This window comes from Lissotriton helveticus, chromosome 3_1, assembly GCF_964261635.1.
Source record: "Lissotriton helveticus chromosome 3_1, aLisHel1.1, whole genome shotgun sequence".
Lineage (NCBI taxonomy): Eukaryota > Metazoa > Chordata > Amphibia > Caudata > Salamandridae > Lissotriton > Lissotriton helveticus.
The window spans coordinates 1,386,221,636-1,386,243,696 of record NC_136061.1 but is presented as its reverse complement, the minus strand read 5'-3'; the positions used below and the strand labels follow the sequence as shown (position 1 = coordinate 1,386,243,696).

The following is a 22,061-nucleotide window of genomic DNA, read 5'->3' as shown; positions in this document are numbered from 1 at the left end:
CCTCCTGTCTCTGTCTTGTCACTCCTCTGCTGTCAATCAAGGTCAGAAGGTCCGAGTGACTTTATTTTGTTTTAAATAGGTAAGAAACCTGACGACAGATGGCGGTTTTGGGCCATGGTCTCCGTGGCAACCCTGCGAGCATTCAGATGGTGCCAGTACAGGATCATGTATGTGTCGCTCAAGGTTATGTGACAGCCCACTTCCGCGCTGCGGAGGCCGTGCCTGTGAGGGATCCCGAATCGAGATTGCAAATTGCTCCAGGTAAGTTTTTATTTAGGTATTGTCCTACGTGGGTTTGAAGTTTATCTAATTTGGAGAAAGCACATAACCCAATCGGTCTTTTAACCAACTTGGTTCTGAGCTTTCTTAACACTTTTTTGTGCACACTGATTGATGAGTGTGCCTTCTCTGTGTTGGGTGCATCATTCACCGGGAAGAATTATTTTAATAGAGTTAGATAGCAGATTGTCATGAAAACAGTACATAAATTAACCTAGCATGAGTGACGACAGCACAGAAAATGCAACAATTTAACTCCCTCCTGCTGACCACGAAGGCATAATATGGACGTTTCCTGTGCTTTTTTGAACTTGTAGGAGTACTGTGCCTTAAAAATTGTTAATGGCGCCGAGGCATTGATACAGAATGGTTCACCAAGTTGGCCATGAGTTAGGAAAACCCTCAATCACCATTTCTAAAGCTGCTTACATCAGTTGCAGTCAGATTTCATTAGCATCTGGTGGTCTTTGGTAGTCCTTTATGAAATGGGAAAGTGGTGTCAATCCAATTACCATTGGTGCACGTGAACATTACAAAGTAATCATCATTCCATCTGAACTCTTGCTTCTTTCAAAAAGAGCTTTAAATCCCTTCCACTTGAAAGATATCTATTGAACTGACCAGTCGTTATCCCTGAACCCCTCCAGTGTGTTGAACTGATTCTCTCTCTCTCTCCATCTAACCCTTGTACAGATTCTCCCGCATTATATTTATCCTTGAAACTGTTATCAGTTTAACCTGTAATTACCTTGTATACTGTACTGTGCTCTGAAACCTCGAGCCATTTATGCACTTTATAACATTCCCAATAAACAAATGAAACACGCTGACATCATGGCTGATTGTTTCAGAAAGAGTGAGAAACCTGTGGACATGAAGACTGAATTTATGTCTCTCCAGTAGTGCCAGTGGCACTAAAACCAAAGGTTTATCTATAAAGGCAGATAAACTTATCGCAGTGCTTAATTTGTGCTGGTGGTTTCCGATGCTTAGCACCGGCACTTAATTGTCAACACTGGCACTTATGACAGTCTGCCACAGGGTGGCTCTGTATGTCTTAATTAGAGATGGCCACAACAAAAGTTGTTTAATCATTTAATACACATTAAAAATGAAGACTACCTGCCACCCAACCCTTTCTTTTAGCTTTGGGAGCCTGGAATAGGCTGAATTGTCACACTTTTAGGAGCGGGATGGTTAGTAGCTGTGTTGGTACTGTCATTGGCTGCTCTGGCAGGGGCAATGGGTTGGGCAAGCTGCAGTCGCCTGCTGATGTCGGCTTTGGCACTTATTTCTTTATAAATTAAGCACCGGTTTTCATAATTTGTAAAACGATAGGGAGCTGTGCAAGGTTCATATAAAACATCGACCTAGATTTGCAACACGCAGGCCTCATCAGCAGAGTTTCTGATAGGCCGACATCCAGAACTGTTCTTGTGTTATGAACGCACCATTAGCAGAGTGTTGTACCAGCAATGCGTTTATCACAGGCACCTGAAATAACAGCTCAAATATTGTAGGAAAAGTTTGTATTAGACAAGCATAATCAAGAGGGGTCATACAAGGCAAGCATTGTTAGCATGAGCAGTGGTACACAAACTATGTCCTGACCAAGGGGATTGTGGCAGGCATGCATATAGAAGGCGTGAGGAGAAGACGCTTTAAGGAAATCCTGCACCAGAGGGGAATAACGTGTGAGGGAGAATCAATCAATCAATATTTCTTTATTCAAATATTAATTAATAATCATAAAAGTACAAGCTAAAACCGTTGACAATGCAAGTTTCACCATAACAACCACTGTAAATGTATATACACTTAGAAAAAAGATAAACATTCTATCTAATATTATCTTTTAAAAACTACGATATGTAATGAGTATCATACTTTAGTTAAAAAGACAGTTAGAGATGAATAGCAGCATTCATTTTTAAGGCGCAGTGAGGGACGATCAAAAAAGGGACATCAATAGGGGTACTTTGTTTTACTGCCTTTGTCGTCTGCATAGGTTTGTTGTACAGGTCTGGAGCTGGGTTCGGGGACCACATTAGGTATGGTGTCTGGGACCTTTGGCATTCTGGTCTTTCGTTTACCCTACATATAAATCAGATGTGTGTGTTCGATTTACACTGTGGTGATTTCATTTCTGATCCATTGTTGGTTACTGTGTGATGTGAAGGAAATTCTTTTTACTGCTGTATCTGAATCCACGTTCTAACCCATTGCACTGAGTTCCCATTTGACTGATGTGCACCGACTGATTTCACATTCTCCTGGCGGATAGTGGCAACTGGCAAGAACAAACACGCCTACTTACTTCTGCAATGAAAACGAAGTCCATCTGATTTTATTAAATTTTAATAAATATATTAAGTATTTTAATATTGTTACTTGGCGAGCTGTCGGCCAATGGTTAAGTGAGTCCATATAGACTAGTCTCCCTTGCCACTGTTCAGTGGAGTCCCTGATTGTGATCCTCTGCCTGGATTACTAGTCATCTCTAGAGAACCAAGAGTGCAAAGAGGACACTTGGTCCATTTTCACAGTTGAAAACAGAGCCCTTTCTGAAATCCCCCAGTTCACTACACGCACGTTTCCTTCTTCATTCCCAGTGTGGCAGACATACTTATTTCAGGAACTGCATCACAATAAAGGAATATTTACAGAAAACGCAAGAGAAGAGAAAAATGATGTATAGGTCGATTGTGAAGGGTTTAAAATCCCTACTGGAAAATCAGGATCAAGCGGGGTTGGACAAGGGGAATTCTTAATCTTCAGAGTTTATCAATTATTAACTGGGATACATATGATGTCTTTGTTTGAAGTCTCAAGTGGTTTTAGCTCGGGTGCAATAATAAGGGATACAAATGTGCGCCTCTGTTCTTTGTGCACTTGCGATCTTAATTGCTAAGTACCTCGCAGATTGTGCTTTCGGGCTCTGAGTCTTGGTTACAGCAACTCTAAGTGGCGCTCAGAAGCACTACTAAAAGGCATTGATCGATGAAAGGCCATTAGTTATGAGCTCAAGGTAACCCCACACCCAGTCAATTCTATGAAACCACACGCCTCTTCAATGACCTACTTTCAAAACATCACAGTTTTAGAGAAGTATTAACTGAAGGCGAGGCGTTCCTTACTAAAGGGAACAGCAAATGACAGAAGAACGACGATCTAAAAACCAGATGCAAAAGCATTTAGGTACTCTAAATGTACATCACAACCACTGCGAGCTCTTAAGTGCGGGCCCTCTCCTAAAAATCCACCCGAACGCCGACACGTTTAGCTAATCGCTGAATGTGTCAAATAGCTCTTTTAAGTTCCAAATCGCATTACTTTATTTAAGAACTGCCCTGATATCCAAACCAGGAAATGGTTTACATTTGATCAAGGGCTGATTGAGAATTTGATAGTAATGGAAAATCGTCCAATTTCTGGAAGAAATGGTAAATGCAGTGGAATCTCTTACACCAATGTAATAGAGTAGTGCAGGAAATTTAACTGATGGTTTCCCAAAAGAATTTAGCATATACTCTAGAAACTGGAGGAATGTCAAGTACTACCTAACTCTAAGTCAGACTCTGAATGTCTGAAATAAACAAGCAAATCAATTGAAAAAGGGCAGTTTGACGAAATTATACCAGAAGAGGAAAAGTTCCCACAGCACAACAGGGTATTGAACATGATGACCCATAGAGTCATAGCCAAACTTTAATTTCTCGGTTTATCGTATGCTAATAAAGGATATCAACTTACCCAAGTTCACACTAAATGTCAGAACCTAAGCTGGTCCACAGTACATGGACATTTTTCACACTTTCCTTTTCCTTCACGACCCCGATTCCCAGCCCCTTTAATTGATTTTATTACTTGGGCTTTGGGACCACCTGGAGATGCTTCCTTATGTTCACTGATGAACATATATATGAGCCAGTTGGCTCAAGTAAGTAACTCCAATATTTACAATTCCTATTATATGCGGATGATACCTAGCCCCCACTTCAGTCACAGCTGGCAACATTAAAATATGGTGGGGCACGATGCCCAAAGAATTCACCATATATGTTGCACTTCCTGGACTCCATCCCGTCCAATGTGTCTCACCTCTGCTGGATCCTGCTGTCCACGAGCAGGAAAGGGAAGGACTTACTTCCTGCTCGTGGAACATGAATCCAGAGGCGTAACACAGGCCCCCGCAGCCCACGCGGTGCGGGGGGCCCCTAGCTTCAAGGGACCCCCTCGGCACTGCACTCTGGCCAGAGAGCTCCTGATTGAGCCCGGAGGGGGCCCCCCTAAGTACCGTGCAGGGAGGCCCCCTCACTTTTCATACGCCAGTGCACGAATCCAACCAATCCTGGAACTGCTGTCATGTTGTTTTCAGTTCAAAAGGGGGTGGTGATGGACAGAGCATCTGAACCAATCAAACACTCACACCCAGTCAAAAGATCTGGGTTTAATCCATCACCGTTCTTTAGCCCACTCTGCCACCCCAGTTCAGACATGGCTATATGCAAATCAGTCTGACCCTGTGCCTCATGGGAACAGTCGAGCCCAAACTGCCAAGCCATGTCTTCCCTGGACCGGAAACAAGCTTCCGAGGACCGGTTTCTGGCATTACAGCCTTCTTCAGCCCGGCTTGCTTGAATCCAGTGGCAAAGTGAGCAAGGGACTCACGTCTGAGCATACCCTGCCACACTTATGGTGGCCAAAGCGGTACAAAAGGGGGTGGTGATGGACGGAGCATCTGAACCAATCAAACACATCCAGTCAAAAGATCTGGGTTTAATCCATCACCGTTCTTTAGCCCACTCTGCCACCCCAGTTCAGATATGGCTATATGCAAATCAGTCTGACCCTGTGCCTCATGGGAACAGTCCAGCCCGAACTGCCAAGCCATGTCTTCCCTGGACCGGAAACAAGCTTCCGAGGTCCGGTTTCTGGCATTACAGCCTTCTTCAGCCCGGCTTGCTTGAATCCAGTGTCAAAGTGAGCAAGGGACTCACGTCTGAGCATACCCTGCCACACTTATGGCGGCCAAAGCGGACGTGAGTCCCATGCTCACCACACCACTGGAGTCAAGCTATCCTGGCTGAAGACGGCTGATAGCCAGAAACCGGTCCTAGGATGCTTGATTCCGGTCCAGGAAAGACATGGCTTGGCAGTTCGGGCTGGACTGTTCCCATGAGGCACAGGGTCAAGGTTGATTTGCATATGGCCATGTCTGAACTGAGGTGGTGTGGAGTGCAAAAAAACAATGGATTTAGGCCCAGATCCCTGTACTGGGGTGAATGTATGACATTGTTCTGCATTCTGTCCATCAACTTTTGTTTTGCATTTGTCACCCCGAGTGGGATGGGTATGCTCAGACGTGAGTCCCATACTCTCCACACCACTGGAGTCAAGCTATCCTGACTGAAGACGGCTGATAGCCAGAAACCGGTCCTAGGATGCTTGATTCCGGTCCAGGAAAGACATGGCTTGGCAGTTCGGGCTGGACTGTTCCCATGAGGCACAGGGTCAAGGCTGATTTGCATATGGCCATGTCTGAACTGGGGTGGTGTGGAGTCTAAAAAAACAATGGATTTAGGCCCAGATCCCTGTACTGGGGTGAATGTATGACATTGTTCTGCATTCTGTCCATCAACTGTTGTTTTGCATTTGTCACCCCGAGTGGGATGGGTATGCTCAGACGTGAGTCCCATACTCTCCACACCACTGGAGTCAAGCTATCCTGGCTGAAGACGGCTGATAGCCAGAAACTGGTCCTAGGATGCTTGATTCCGGTCCAGGAAAGACATGGCTTGGCAGTTCGGGCTGCACTGTTCCCATGAGGCACAGGGTCAAGGCTGATTTGCATATGGCAATGTCTAAACTGGGGTGGTGTGGAGTGCAAAAAATCGATGGATTTAGGCCCAGATCCCTGTAGTGGGGTGAATGTATGACATTGTTCTGCATTCTGTCCATCAACTGTTGTTTTGCATTTGACATGTTGTTTTCAGCATGAGAGTAGCTCCAGGATTGGTTGGAGCAGGCTAACCCAGCGCTCATTTTGAGGCTTTTGCCCTGTGGCAGCAATCCCCAGGCTCTTTTACAGTCCTTGGATGCTGGGTCTACAGTGAACATGTCAGGCTGGCTGTTGCGAAACAGCGAGCCAATTCGACATGCGCACTGTAGACCAGTGCAGCCATCCCGCATCTGCAGGATTCAGCCCTGCCCCCACACTCGCGCGTGAGCGATGGCAAAATAAAATGGCATTGACATGCCATTTAATTTATTTGTGTTTACTGTCTGCGCTCTCAGCAGGCGGAGCAACGCTCTGTTTAGGAGGAGCAGCCCATTCCCAACTTCCACTATCACAAGTATAGACACCTATTGATCGCTGAATTGTGGTGACTTTCCATTTCTCTACAGCATCAAGACAAATGGAAATATTGGGAGAACCGAAAGAAGCCTAATACTATTAGCATGTGCAGAGAGTAGATCCAGCAACTTTTTAAATCTCTACAACAATATGACTTGGATTACCAATGATAACTGTTCTGCCTTGCTGTACTGCTGCAGCACTCTGAGCACAGAGGGATTAACTGGATCATGAGTATAATTTCCCAGTTGTGTGTCTGTAGTGTGTCTGGCTTACCGAATAACCCATTGACAGCAGACAATGCGAACAGGATGAGCAAACTCAGTCTGCCCTTAAATGGAATACAATGGATCCTATCAAACGTGTCTGAAAAGTATTCCAGTGGCGATTGCAGAATCCAGGAACATATTAAAGTTTCCATGCATAATCCACAAAGATCTGGATTACATGCAAAAGGATCCCAAATAGTGCCAATCAGCCAGAGAATAAACCATTTCCAAATAAAAATTCAAAAGACTAAAAGAGGGGGGTACAATCCTGGGAATAAAAGGACAATACCTATGGATCTCCCATCTGCTCATCAGAAGGATCTTAGTCAAACTACATATTCTTCAGAAAACCACCAAAAACATCCTTGTACAAACAATAATTTGACTTCAAGCAGAAAACCACAAAGACAGCAAAAACAGATGCCAGGCAATTAGGTCCAGCTGTGGGCTACTGACATACACTGTACCCTCTGATTATCTACGTTTGCACTACTTACTTGAGCTGTCTATCCTTAGTAATTGCAGAACATACAGCTGTGTTGCTTTAGAATTGCTGGCTTATAATTTAGTAACCTTCCTTACCTCGCTAACATCATAAGTAACATATAGACTCCAAATAATAACCATCATCTTTTTGAGTCAAACATATTTTTATTTATTTATTTATTAAGTTTTATATAGCGCGAACTAGAAACTGGAAAGGGTGTCAGAGCGCTTTGCAAATGTTACAGTAAGTAGAAAGCAGGCTAACCTAGAAACATGAACGTAAGTAGAAAACAAGACAACCAAGCAACATAAATGCTGTCACTACCCGTTACAGTTGAGAATAAAAAGGAGTGAGTTAAACATCAGGACGTAACTGTGAGTGCAAACCCTGACTGGTGAACTGTGTCAGATCAGTACCCGGATACATTAGTCGTTGAGTTCAAGGTTGAGTTTTGCTCATTAAAAACAGTTTGACTTCTTTTTTGAAGGATGTGCTTGAAGGATTCAGTCTGACTTCAGGGGACAAGGAGTTTCTGATTCTGGGAGCTAGTCTGGAGAAAGTACAGTTGTAGGTTTTCTTTTTCTGAAAAATTTGTGGTTTCAATAGTAAGGTGTGGTGCTTCTTGACAATCGGACACCACCTGACACTTCCGGTTTATCGGCTATATACTTAGGTGTCTTGAAGTGCAAGGCTTTATTTGTCATGCAAGCAATTTTCATCTGTATTCTTGCCTCATAAGGGAGCCAGTTTAGTGCCATCAGATCAGGGGTGATGTGGTTGTTCCTTTTGGATCCAGTGATGAGCCTTGCAGCCGAGTTGGGGATGCCCGTTGTGGGGCCACACTGGATCTCTGCAACCCTCATAGGGTTGCACTCCCATAGTCTAATCTGGGGATCACTAGGGCTTGCTCTTCTGATTTGAGGTCATAAGCATGACACTTCAAAGTGGCTGTAAAGTGGCATATTGGCATAATAAATAAAAATGTCAATGCATATGAAATTATGGCAAATAAATATATTTGATGGAAACTTGATAAGTCATCTGATTTTGATGTATTCTTACTTCGTTTGTGCTCATGGGGGCTCCAATAAGGGCTTGCCCAATGGTTCCAGAAAAACTGTTGAAGAGTAATTGTTGACTTTGAAACTCTATTTTTTTAAATGTAATACAGAAACACATAGGACTGAAGACGTTTACAAAATATAACATAAGATGTATCGCCACACAAAGTATGTCGTAGTGCACCAACCTCAGAGTTCTTAAATTAACTTAACAAAGAAATAATCTGGTGACCCCAAACACTGGGCATGTTTGTGTTATGGTTTGAAAATGTGCCACTGGTGATACTGGATAATTACGTACATAAGGTGAATGGTCCATCTGCGTTTGATGCAGATGAAGAGGTATATTGAGTATGGGCTTGGAATGGAGGTGGAAGGAGAGAAAAAAGGAACAGGTAGGTAATAAAGTTCAGATAATGGGTAGTATGGCATGGACTTGTGCAGTAAGAGTCGGTACAAGACACAGTGTAATTTCTATCCAGTATTACCTTGTTCAAGTGAAAAGCATGCACGAGGCAAATTACGCTCAAGTTATGTGGGGGCAGCAGGGTGAATTAACTGATCCTTTCCCAGTTAATAAGGGAGTGCGGCAAGGGTGTGTCCCTGCCCCTACCCTATTTTCCCTATTCATAAACAAGGTGATTACATAATATTCTGATTTTCCTACCAATGCATCATCTCTTGCTGGTTCAAGGGTACCTATATTAATGTTTGCGGACGATACATTAATTTTATCTAAAACTCAGTCTGGTCTGCATCGTGCCCTTGACCGTTTTTTTGTTTTTTGCAATGACCATGAGCTCATGGTAAACACCGACAAAACAAAGTTCATGATATTGCATAGGCACAAATGTGTCAAGGGTAGGGTAGCATTGGACAATGTATTATTGGAACAGACTGATACTTTCACCTACTTAGGGGTAACTATGGGTAGGAAGATGAACTGGGCCTCCCATTTGGATGTCATAGTCTTAAGGCACAACCAGCTGGCTGGCGACCTACTAAAGGAACAATTGATCACCCCATACAAAACCTATAAGGCCAGCAGTAGATATCTATAATGGGAAAATTAAAGCTTCCATCATTTATGGTGCTCAACTCTGAGGGTTCGAAAAATATTTACCTCTAGTACAATCACAAAACATGTTTTCGAGATCCCTGACTGCTCTCCCTCAATCAACACCTATGAAGCCTTTACTCATAGATTTGGGCTGCACTTCTCTAGATGAGGTTGCAGGCTTCAGACCCCTAGCCTACTGGAGGAGGCTCTGGACCACCCCTGAATTGGCATTGTATGCGAGAGCATTACTGCACATCAGGAGTGCTGATCTATCCTCGAAAATCAAATGGTTGGAGAAGATCAAGCACAATTTAAGGGAAATTGGCTTGGACAATTGTGGGATGATCCAATTGGAAACATTGTTCCCAACAAAAAGATTTTAAAACCCTCTATTGGGACATGGTCACAAGAAAAACCCTGTCAGCAGTGGATAGTACCTCGCTCACAGGCATCTTCTTAGATCATAAGTTTGCATCGAAAGCAGGACCATACTGGAATTTGATTACAAACAAAAATGATATGAAAATATTCCATCAATTCTGAGTGGGTTCACTTCCTCTAAGATCCTTTGTTGCTAAATGGAAAAAGCCCATGAATGCCAATTGTCATTTTTGCCATATTTAGGAAGAGACAGTAACCCACGTTCTCTTTGTATGTCCTGCTTTCAAAGGCCCAAGCTCTAGGTGGCTGAAGCCTCTATGTTCCAATCTTGGCACTAGATCTTGTATTACGGTTATGCGTATCCTGACAACGAATACGCGTGCAGATATTGTTATTGCTGTAGCGAAATTCTGGAGTTGGTCCTGGCCTCTGAGGAGGAAAAAATTGTCAGATGCTGAGGAATTAATTTCAGTGCCAGTCTGACTTAATCCAACTGGCTCCCTTCTAGAGATTGAACGTAGGAAATATAATTTCCAATAAATTCTATTTTAATTATTGCTGTCAAGTTAGGACTTCGATATGTGGGTTTAATTCTGTATTAAATGTATGTATATAGGGTTTTAACTGTTTTTTATGACACTTTTATGTATGTATTGTGACTTTTATGAACGTGAACTATCGAATAAAGACTAACTGAACTGAACTGAAAAGCTTGTTTGGGAAACATTTTTTTAGAGCTATTTTGAAAATCATGTAGTTTGGGTGTGCTCTGAAGGATATGTTGAGCATTCCAGAGGCTGTGGTGTTGCGTTGCAAAAGTAGTGCCCTCCCCCATCGATATCCCTCTTAAATTCAGTAGAGGGGCTATTTCTGTTTAATCTGAGATCCCTATTACTTTGGTGCAACTGTGTAGTGTTTACACTCTTGAATAGAAGTTAAAAAAAATGTGATAACTATCGAACGTTTCGAATGTGAAATACAATTTTGTGCTAGTTATTTAAGAACAGAAAATTATCAGATAATCAAAACAAGACCGCTCCTTCGAGTAGACATTTTGGTGGACTAGTGCATTCCGAGACTACTCCTAGCATTATAAGCTGCTTAGTCTCATCTACCACACAGTATTAGAAGTGTCTTCAGAACAAGTTTTGGAAATACCCAAGACTGGGTTGGATGTGGAAGAGAATAAGCAACTAATTTTCCTTTGCCTCTATAGGTGGTTTAGTTAAAACCACCATAATATGAAAAAATGCAATGGTCACTTTATTATGTGTCCAGGGCTTTATCAATTGTGTAGTGTGTATAATGCACTGGATGAAAGATACCTTACATTCAAAGATAGATTATGACTTAGATTTCACTAGATAATGAGCCCATAGTGCTCAGGGGTTACGTTAAGAGTTATTGGAGATGCAAGAAATCTGGCTATAGTTTATTATTTGTTAGCGAGGACCTGTGGTGAGGATCTCTTGTCTCACTAGCATCTTGTCCTCAGACAAGGTTTTTTTCATTCTTAGTATGATCAGCAGAGATACTTGGTGTTTAAATGCAACCTATTTTCCTAGCACTAAGGGCAAAGATATTTTTTTATTTCGTTCCTGATAACAATTATCAAGTTAAGGTGCGAGTACCAAATTTGGACCGCTGACATTTGTGGATTTCTAGATTTTTTAGACACTAGGGAATTTGCATTGTGGGCCACTAGTGTAAATTGTTTGATTGGATATGCTAATATCATCAAAGCACAAACATTATACATTATTTAAATATGTAAGTATTTTGTAATCCATTGAGATATCTCGAGTCCTCTTTTTCTCCCTGGTAGTTCCCTAATTAAAAGCGGCGGATGACCAAAACTGGAGTGGGGAACTTTCACCCAACAGTTCCAGTGAAACAGTGTTAAAGACTAATTAGTTCAATTCCAAAATGGATTGCATCATGGGAATTTGAGTTCTAATATTGGAAAAATGTGTCTCACATAAAATAGAAATATGGAGGGCTTCATCCAGTACAAAAGTTTACAGTTTTCTAAGAATTTGTATTGGAAAGTATTGTGGTTTTATAGCAGCGATTCCCATGTCTTTAACTCCATTTTAACTGATATACAGTTCAAGGGGACAATGGTTAGGTCATTATTCGATGATATTTCCAGGTACTACCCGATGCTGCATCTTGAATATGTAATTTACAATTTTCCAAATGAGTTCCTAGGGAATATGTGTCGTAAGTCAAATAAATTAAACCAAGTGGATACAGAAAATTATCGTTTAGTTGTCAGTGGTTACAATCTCAGTCAACCTGTGTTAAGTCACATTTGGTTATAGGTGTACGTTACAATATTTATCGCTTTTTGATTTTTGGGTGGTATACACACGCTACCGAGCATCCCTTTTAGAGACAGCTGATGGTAGAAGAGACCTTCCTTTCTGCATGTTGCTAGACAGCACTCCAGAACTCTGCTGTAGGGCTCACCTATTCTTTTGAACTGGAAAACGTCATACTATCTTTTCAGGAGGGTGACCACCATTTAAACACAATGTACATGTCACCAGCAACAACAGTAGCGGACATTGCTGCACGTTTCAAAGAAACCTAAGAGGTAACAGGAATGAAAGTAGGTCTTCAGTCAATCTGGTATGTTAGTTCATAAAAAATCTAAACTTCCAAAATGTGTGATGCATTACTCAGACCTCATCTGGTATTATCACCCATCCGCGCTTTAGAAATGCAGCTTCACTATTAGCCAGTAATAAGGGGCCAAACAGTAGTTCATTCAAGGCATATCTAGAATTGAAAGTTTCCTGCAGAAGAGTGATCCACATACTATTCAGGGTAAATGTTGGATTTTCGCATGGCTGATGTAAGTGCCAAGTTATTTGCTTCCCAAATACACTTTGTGCAAATTTACCAAAATCCCAAGATTAGATTTTGTGTGCAACCCATGAAAGTATGTAGCGGACATGGAATGGTAGCCGCAGTTTAAATGCCCTATTTGCCGTGGCTGATTGTAAGACTTACTAGCCCTGTCCGACATAGCAGCACAACATTTCTCACTAGTCCGCGTCACTTCATCTTGCTGTACTAGAAAGCACCAATGCCCAGAGATCTTGATGGCTAAACATTACACACTTCCATTTTCTCCCGAAGGAACGGAGCTTGGACATCCTGGTCATCCTGGGCTCAGTGCAGCACAAGTTGCGGTATCGGCTTCCAGGTGCGACAGCGATCTTGCAGTAACCCGGCCCCACAGTTTGGGGGCAGAGTCTGCGTGGGACAGAGCAGAGAGGAACGGTAAGAGATCCCTGGACCTTTACACAACCATATTTCTGTTTTATCATTTTCTTGAAGGCTGCATGTGTTACCAATGCTCCAAGACTGTGTTGTGTGCCTGTCAGAGCATTGTTCATTTAGGTTGTACAACAAAATGCATACCTGCCAACTAAAACAGAAATTTCACATTGTGAGGAGGGGCGGGGCTTGGAGGGGCGTGGCCTTGTGCCGCCAAAGCACCTGAGAGGCACTTTTGCCCCTGCCCCCAATCACCCTCCTCCAAAACCAGAGAAAAAGCTTGCTGAGGCTGGTGCCGATGTCCTGGGGTGTTTTCACAACCCTTAATGGACGTCAGCAGTCCAAAGCCTCAGAAAACGAGCAGAAAATCCACTGTTTACAGTGGTTTTCAGCTCGTTTTCCCTGCCACAGTGTGATATCCGCGCCTCGCTGGGAGACCGTGTGATGGGAGACCATATCGTGTGTCACACTGTGGCACCTTGTGAGTTGGCAGGTATGAAAATGTCAAATGGTATGTCTGGATTGTGTTGCTTGGGAAGGAGTGAATGCTTGGGAAAGGGTGAGTGCCTGGCCATGTACTCTGGAGGTCTGAATGGGAATCCGTAATTGTATTTGATAAAGGCTCGAAATGGACAAAATGTACATAATCAGACATTCCTCAGTTTTTGCAGTTTACAAAATTAGGAAATAATGAGAAACCTACTTTGCTCATTTTTCAAAAGCAACATTACCTGAACGATTGTAGGAGCAAAGTCAGGATGCTTCCCTTCTGCAGGTTACCTAAAGATGGACAGAACAGGCTCGGGTCTCAAGCTCAATCCCGTAATAGACATTTGAAACCAGAGTAAATTAATTTGCATTGATTTGCAGTTAAATGTATGTAGCGCTGCATACCGACAATGAGATGTCTTAAAAGCTATCAGTGAACAGGCACCGCGCTACTGCATACATTTTCGAACAGGAGTGAAAACTCAGTTTGGATTGATGTGGATTGTATATCTCTGCCATTCCTTTCTCTGTAAACAGCAACAATTGCGAAAAATCAAATCGCTCCATTTTTGCATGTTGCTAAATTTTGTGTCCTCACGAACTTTGTACAAAAACACTGTTTGCCTAGCTTTGTTTCAAGGGCATTAACCAGTAGTGAATTTAACTCCTCCGCCGGACCCAAAAGAGTCCATCTGAACAATTCAATTCATCCCACTGGGCGTGATTGATGTTAAAAATACAGGTAATAGTTAATATTTGTAGCGAGCAGGAGGGTTATGCATTCTGTCCGTCACACAGCAACTGCCTTACATTATTGTGATGACCAGGGCTGGACTGGGGAACCAAAAGCAGCTCCAGCAAAAATGCTCGAACCAGCCCGCTGCCTTCATCGCCTCAAACAATCTCTCTTCCTTTCCATCCATTCTCTCTCTTTTGTCCCTCTTTGATCGTTTTCTCTCTAGCCTCTTCCTCCCTTTCTCTCTCCTTCTCTTAAAGCCTCCTTGTGCTTGCTGCAATTAACCCTTGAAAGCCGATAACAGTGACATGGACACCAGGAGTGGCTCCCAGTCCAAAAACATTTCCTCTGGGGTCTCCAGCCCACCGGGGAAATGCCCAGTAGAATGAAAGGCCTGTTCCGGCCCTGGTGACAACCAAACATGCATTTTTCATGCTCACACTAGCGCGTACATTTTCTACTTTAAGCAGCTCTGATATACGTTTTCAAAGGGTGGATACTGCTTGTGTAGGTATTTATTTAAAAATTCTCTCCATGAGCAGCAATTCACATGTTCACTTACCTCCAAGTTTCACTTTGAATGGTTTGCACATTACTGCTTCTTTCAGGCTAATTGAGCATCTTAAGGACTCAGCTACCAGCCATTAGCTTTTGATTAACTTCTTCAGGGCCTGACAGGACGTTCCGCTACTCCCGCATTGCCATAGTGGGCTGCACTCTAGGGGGCTGCTTCCGGAGCAGGATGGGCTGCCAAGGTCCAACCATGCCCAATGGCCCTATACTAATCGTGGCCTCTAGCAGTGTGGAGCTGCATTTTTACAAGGGCTGATTTTGGTTTCCAATCTGGCCCTGAATTTCTTAACACCAGTCCACCTTAGGAATCATAAAATTGAGATTGCTAACTTTATGGATGTTGGCACCATTGTTGAGTACCGAGGTCAGTCTATGAATACTCCCAGAGACTTTATGTAGCCTGTAAGGGTTTTGTACTTCTGGCAGTCCTCAGCCACCACAGAGTTTGCTATATAAATGCAGTAATTCATTGATTCTCTGTCTTCTTGGCAGCTGCCACACATTGCCCTTTCATACCTTCTTCTCCTCCATGTAGGGAGGCCTGTCGCGGGGTGCGGCATGGTATTTTCGGGGAGGCCCGTCACCATTTTCTGTGCAAGTCTAATTTTTAAAAATCTTATAAAATTATGCGTTTTCTAATGCACCACCGTTATGGCTGTCTTCTAGTGCCCACACAATAAATACCATGGTTTAATGGTTTTTGGTGGTATTAGGCTCCATGACATTCATAGCTAAAATGCATTCACTATAAGCAAGGGGACTACCTGTACCATAGAATCTGCTCATTCGTGGCTGATTTCCACAAAGTAAAACTAGAAAACAGGGATAAATCAGGGCTTACACAACCTAAATTGTGATCTTAGGTAAACATTTTATTTCACAAAAGCTCTTTTCATCATTTTCGGGTATAAAAGCACACTAAATCAAATATGTATGTTCAGAATGTCAGTTGTACAAAAACCATTAGGGCTGACTTCAGGTCGAGTTCTGCAGTCTCTTTATAAAAACTACACAGAAATGCATAAATAGGTAAAAACCAAAGGCTTAACATAAAGAAAGTCTAATAGACACTCAATTACTGTCTGATTTGTAAGGTGAAACCAGAAAATGTGAATAAATCAGTGCTTCCTTACTTAAACTGTGTGTGATCTTAGGCACATTTTCACCTTCAGAAAGCAAAAAAACATTATCACGAACCTATGAAAGCCCTTTTAAATATGTGCATTCAGAAAACCAGCTATACATAAATCATCATGCATGGATATGAAAGTACTTTAAAATGTGTGCGTGGCTGTGAAGGCCAGTATTACATAAATCATTACGGTCAATCAAAGCACTTTCAAATGGGTGCATGAATGTCAGTTGTGTACACAGACCATTAGCACTGCCTACGAGGTGAGTTCTAACAGTCGCATTATAAAAACTACAGTGAAATGCATAAATAGGAAAAGCTAAAGCACACAAACAATTGTTAATCTAAAGTTTTCAGGGGCAGACGGAGCCGTAAAATGTAAACCTCTCACCTCGTGGTCCACTGGGTTGGGGGCTGCAGGCACCATCTGGAGTCTCCAGCAGGGCCGGCGCTAGACATGGGCAGCGTGGGCAGCTGCACAGGGCCTCGCACTCAGCCCACCAGCATGGGGCCACGCACCAGTGATGTGTCCTGTTGTTTCCCTGGCGATCTATTACAAAGAAAGGTGTCGCCTGCAATTAAGGTCCATTGGAGGGGGCCCCCTCCCAGGTCCTCTCAGGGATGGTGTCTGGAGGCATAGGGGAGGGAGACGGAGACGCTCCCTCAATTTCAAGGAGACCATTCACAGACACTGTTGGTGGGCCATTGTCCAGCATTTTGGCGCCCCCACAGTTTTAACTTTTAGACCACAATCAATTCTCACACCTATCGGACTGAAGGTGTGAGAAATGCTTGTGGAGTAAAAGTTAAAACTGTGGGGGCGCCAAAATGCTGGACAATGGGCCCCCCACAGTGTCTGTGAATGGTCTCCTTGCAGGGGGCCACTTATCTAAATTAGAGTGGGCCTCCCAGGTTCCCTTTTAGCCCAGGGCCTCGCAGATCCAAGAACCGGCCCTGGTCTCCAGACACCATCCTGAGTCACACACAATTGTATTGTGCATCAGCACCACCTTAGCTAATGCAGCCGCGAGTCTCCTCCTCGCAGCCAGAGAGTACTGCTGTGTAGTGTCATACATGTGTTTTATACCACCACTAATCATGACCCTTCCAAAATGCAGCGTGGTATCAGAGTCTGTGCAGTGTCTTCGAAAATAACAAACTGCGCATACTCGAGTTTTTGACTTCCCGCCGGCCTGCTGCCTTTTCCCTGCCCTTTCCCAACTCGTCACAGGGTGGGACCAACCCTGTGACGAGTTGGGAAAGGGTGGTGGTGACTGTGCTCTCAATTACCTGAGTGACATGAAGCCCTAGCACTGCGGGGCTTCAATCTAAAACGCCTGGGGGTAATTTTACTCGGACGTCCTCGGGGGGTGGAGCCTGCCCCTCAATACTATGCGTTTACCGAGCTGATGACGTCACAGGCTTCAGGGCTGTGAAATCATCAGCCCGGCAACTAGTGTAAATGTTGCGACCTCTCAGACAAGAAGAGTCATTCAGCGTCATTAACGGCGAGTTGCAAATTGGAAGTGTGCAGCAGTCGTGGTTCCTGGCCCAGAAAGAAAGAAAAAAAAAGAATGCTTTGTGTGATTGAATGCAGCGTGGAAACCCAAAAATAAATTAACAATGAGTTTGGTTTTAATTTGGAGATAATGATGGGGACGAAAGTAAAGGGGGCGGAGCCCCGACACCCTAGACGAGAAACCGCCACTGCCTCCGACCTTCATCTACTGAAGCTTGTTCTCAACATCGTGCCCTTATAAGGCAGTATTGACCAACAGAGAGGGCACCTCCAGTTAGTTGATAATATGGGACAACGTCTGAGGGTTTCAAGGAGCTGCACATGACTCTGCCACACTCTGGGACACTAACTATCTGGAACCTCCAGTCCAAAGGCAATGCAGCTAGTATCAACCTACTCCGTTCACTGGATCTAGAGAGCTAGGAGACCGACTACTTTGTCGAATGGGTGCCTCTTTCCTTCCACATACTCAAAACCTTCACCGAAAACACCACCTACTTCTCATGATACCAACACTGATTCATGCTGGCTAGAAGGACACACAAGAGCTTCCCAAGATTTTGGGGACAGCAGATGTTTTCTCTGCTAACTGGGAAAAGAAGTAGGGGGCCCTCGTTACAGTATGAAACCTTCTTCTCTGCAGACAAAGGGAGGGACTTCCATAGTTCCCCTCCCTCATCAATGTATGTCAAGAAAAGTGTTACAATCTAAACTCACTCAGTCGAAATGTAGGACTGTAACACAGCATATTGGGAAGTGCAGAGTTTTCCATTACATTCCCTTCATGCACCCGTAAAATGATAAGAAACCTCAACATTTCAAGAACTCGACCTAGTCCTAATCTAGTTTCCATTGTAATTGCAAAGTTGTATATGGAGCTGTCCCCACTACCTTGGCCAAGTTTCCTATTTATCCCGAGATCGCTCTTGGGCTGAGCTCCTGACCCATGCATCACTGGCCGAAATCAAGTATATGTTAAAACCGGAAGGGGTTGACTGTACCTACCGGCTACTCCACTTGCTCATTGGCTGGTGTACCATAATGAGGCATTTATGCTCTGCCCCAACTTTTCATGGTGCTATCAGAAGTCTCTTCATCTTGTGCACCTTCCAAAAAATATGATTTTACTGTTTTATGTTTTCTCATAGTTTTATTAGCAAAATCAGACAGGATGGTTGGGTGTGACTGATCTATAATGAGTGGTGGTCAAAAATTGGTCAGTTTACTTTGTATGTGATAGGTTTCCTGGGGTGTGGGGTGAATATAATACAGATTTGTTGAGATGTGTCAACCATTACTCTCTTGACCTTCGAACTGTACAGAATGGCTTCTTGTGATTATGCTGATCAGCCACTTTTGAGCCTTTTTACTTGGCTCCTTTTTTTATCACCATTGTAATACAAGGAAGTCCTTTTAAAATAAATAACTTCAATCCTTCATGTGAAGACCAACTCTGAAGGCTGAAATAAGATAATGTATTGTGTCATCTTGAAATGAAGCCTTAGTTTTAATGGTAAGGGATCTTCAGTAAAAGGTATTGTAAAACATTGTCTTAGTTCTTAGTGAAAGATAATTCAAATGCACCATTGGCCTGCTGCTCTTTGGAGGTTCATTGGATGGTGCCTCTTAGCGATTGAGTTTAGAAATGCGAGCTGTGGTCTGCTCCGGGGTTTTGCTTTGCCATAAACAAAAACAAAAGGGGGAAGCCAGTTAGATGGCAAAGGTATCACGATTTGCACAAGCATCGGAAGATGGCTGATGCTGGTGGGTCTCAAGTGGATTGGGTGTTTGCTACTCTCTAAGCTAAGAGTGGAGTGGAGTGGAGTGGAGTGGAGTAGAGTGGAGTGGAGTGGCTTAGCTGTGAAGGACTCGCCAATACCAGCACCCAAATAAATGATACCAATGGCAAATTATTGATTGAATATTATTTCATTCAAAGGTATACTCCCATCAGCTTGGGATGTACTATATCCTGTGACACTTTCAATTAGGATTTTTGTTGTTGTTGTATTTGTTTCTGGTTTCCAAAACCTGTAAAGCACTCTGATACTCGCAAGGGTCATGTTTGCGCTAATCAAAATTTTCAATTAAATAAATTAGTAGGAGGATATAACTAGGCTTCAGGTTGTGAGAGGCAACTTCGGAGTGCTAGAAAGAAAGTTCCTAATATCCGTACTCTGAAAGGTGCCTAGGTGCTTTGTGACATAATAAATAGTGACATGACTACATTTAGTAGTATTATTTCTATTAGAAAGGTTAGGTAGAACTTAAGATGTCCCTGGTGGATTCCCACCATAATTAGAAGCTATAAAAACAGGCCCTGAATTGGTGAGCAAGAAACCAGAAGAAAGGCAGTGAAACTCCATCACGGATGTAATTTTGGGAATAGATAAGAGGAAGGTTTAGAAAAGAAAACATGTGGTAGTTAATTTACACATTATTCACAGTGACGTGGAGCATTGTTAAGCAGGAGCATAGAAAGGATGTTTTTCTTATAAATCTGGAGACACCCAACTAAATGAGCGCTTTGGCAGAATGGCAGGAGACACAAAGTCCTACATACTATAAATGGCACCTCTTTGAGTGTTCCACATCTTCTGTTTTGATGGGTGATGGGTGACGGCCTGCAGCTTCCAGCGGCTTGTCCATCTTCAGACACAGGTGTAAAAGAAGAACAATAACAAACATTGAGCTGCTAGCAGTAACAGAAGAGGTTAATTCTTAAGAAGTGACATACTTGAAAATCATAAAAAGGGCAAAAAATAACTTATGATTATTGACGCTTACGTTTGGAGGTGAGGGAGAGAGAAGAGATGTGGCTAAGAGAGAGCACCACACATTTGGCTATAGCTAGACAGCTTTAAGGTTGCTCATGGAGATCATAGACCTACCAATATTTTGGGGTACATGTGCAACAAGAGGATTCAGTGGTAGCAGCTGCTCTTCTTGACTGCCCCGGTATTTCCCTAATGTTTGAGGGATATCACGGCTTCATCATGATCTCCACAGACCTTGCTATTCTGTTTCAGCTAATGACCTTGTTTGCCTGGAAGGAAGTATATTTGAGCCGCAGGTAAGTGCACTTCATTCACACATGTATGATGCACTTAAAGCAATCCACGAAACCAGTTATTTTGTCTTCCAGATTCTGCAATGAGAAGAATCCATGCCCACTGCCGATCTTCTGGTCCTCATGGGGCCCATGGACCAAATGCAGCTCAAACTGCGGCGGAGGGATCCATTCACGACAGCGGTCTTGTGAAAATGGGAACACCTGCTTGGGCTGTACTGTGGTGTGTATTATTGTTCATTGCTGCTTGTGATCGAACCCCCTGATGTGAATGCAATGCTCAGTTGCTTGTATGCTTCACTGGTAGTGGTTAAATATGCCAAACAACAATGTGTCTTAGCGCAGAGGTGAAAACAAAGGAAACCTCCTGATGCTGAAATTGGAAGCAAGAAGTAGTTATCTGATTCCCAGGGGTAAAACAGCTCTGACAAGCATGACAAATGAGACATACTAACAGAATACTGCTTTATGAAGGTTGTTTATGTTTGTATACCTTAGGCGATGTGTGTGCTGTGCATATGTCACCAAAGCGGCTTCTGTATGTTTTCCGCATCTGGTAATTTTTTTATTTTATTTAATAAAGAGGTATGTACCAATAACACATATTGTACATAAGAACAAGTATATTGTAAGTGCCATACCAACAAAAGTATAGTTGTGAAACCTGGCTTGTCTGAGATTTAGGTAGAAATTAACAATGTGCGAAATCGCATAATTTTGTGTGCGAAAGTTGGGTGAAATTATGCAAAATAAGGTGAATTAGTCTAAATCTGGTTGGATAGTTTGCTTGTATTTTTTGTGAAATGTTCTTGCCAGCCCACACCTCATACAATAAGGTGCAAGATTCTGGTTTTAATTGAGAACGTCTCTCTCTCTCTCTCTCTCTCTTTGGTTTGCCATGTTCTGTCTGAATCAGTCTCCCACTAGCAAAAAATGACACAATGGATTGTGTTTTGAACTTCACATAAAGCTAATTTCTCACATATTGCAAGTGTAAAACTTTAGCTCTCAGTCTGCGGTGTGGACTCTAGTGTATCTAACCTCAGAGTCACTGGTAGGTAAAGGTAAGACGAGGCCAAGAGCAGAGAACATATGACTAACTGCCAAGTGGACTCCACCCAATAAAATACACATCTGGAACTTCACCAAGATTTGGCACATCAAATCAGACTACTATGTCCTAGATGCAGACCATCTTTTTCTGCACCACCTCCAAAACTGCTTGAGCTGCCCCTACCTGAGTGCAAACCTGGGTTTTCTCACAACGTGAACATTGTATTTTTAGGGTGTGCTAAACACAGGCTTCCAACTGTACACACATCAGTTCCTTGTTAATAAATAGCACCTTGAGCAGCCTAA

At 42.9% G+C, this 22,061-nt stretch overlaps 1 protein-coding gene across 1 annotated transcript in view; it reads left to right on the top strand.

The window, feature by feature from the left end:
• SEMA5B (semaphorin 5B) overlaps positions 1-22,061 on the top strand; it is an 827,217-nt gene that overhangs the window by 711,097 nt on the left and 94,059 nt on the right. Inside the window, exons 14-16 of the mRNA XM_078682030.1 lie at positions 80-261; positions 13,043-13,186; positions 20,778-20,925. Of these exons, the coding sequence (XP_078538156.1) occupies positions 80-261; positions 13,043-13,186; positions 20,778-20,925 (474 nt within the window). The remainder of the gene's footprint in view (positions 1-79; positions 262-13,042; positions 13,187-20,777; positions 20,926-22,061) is intronic.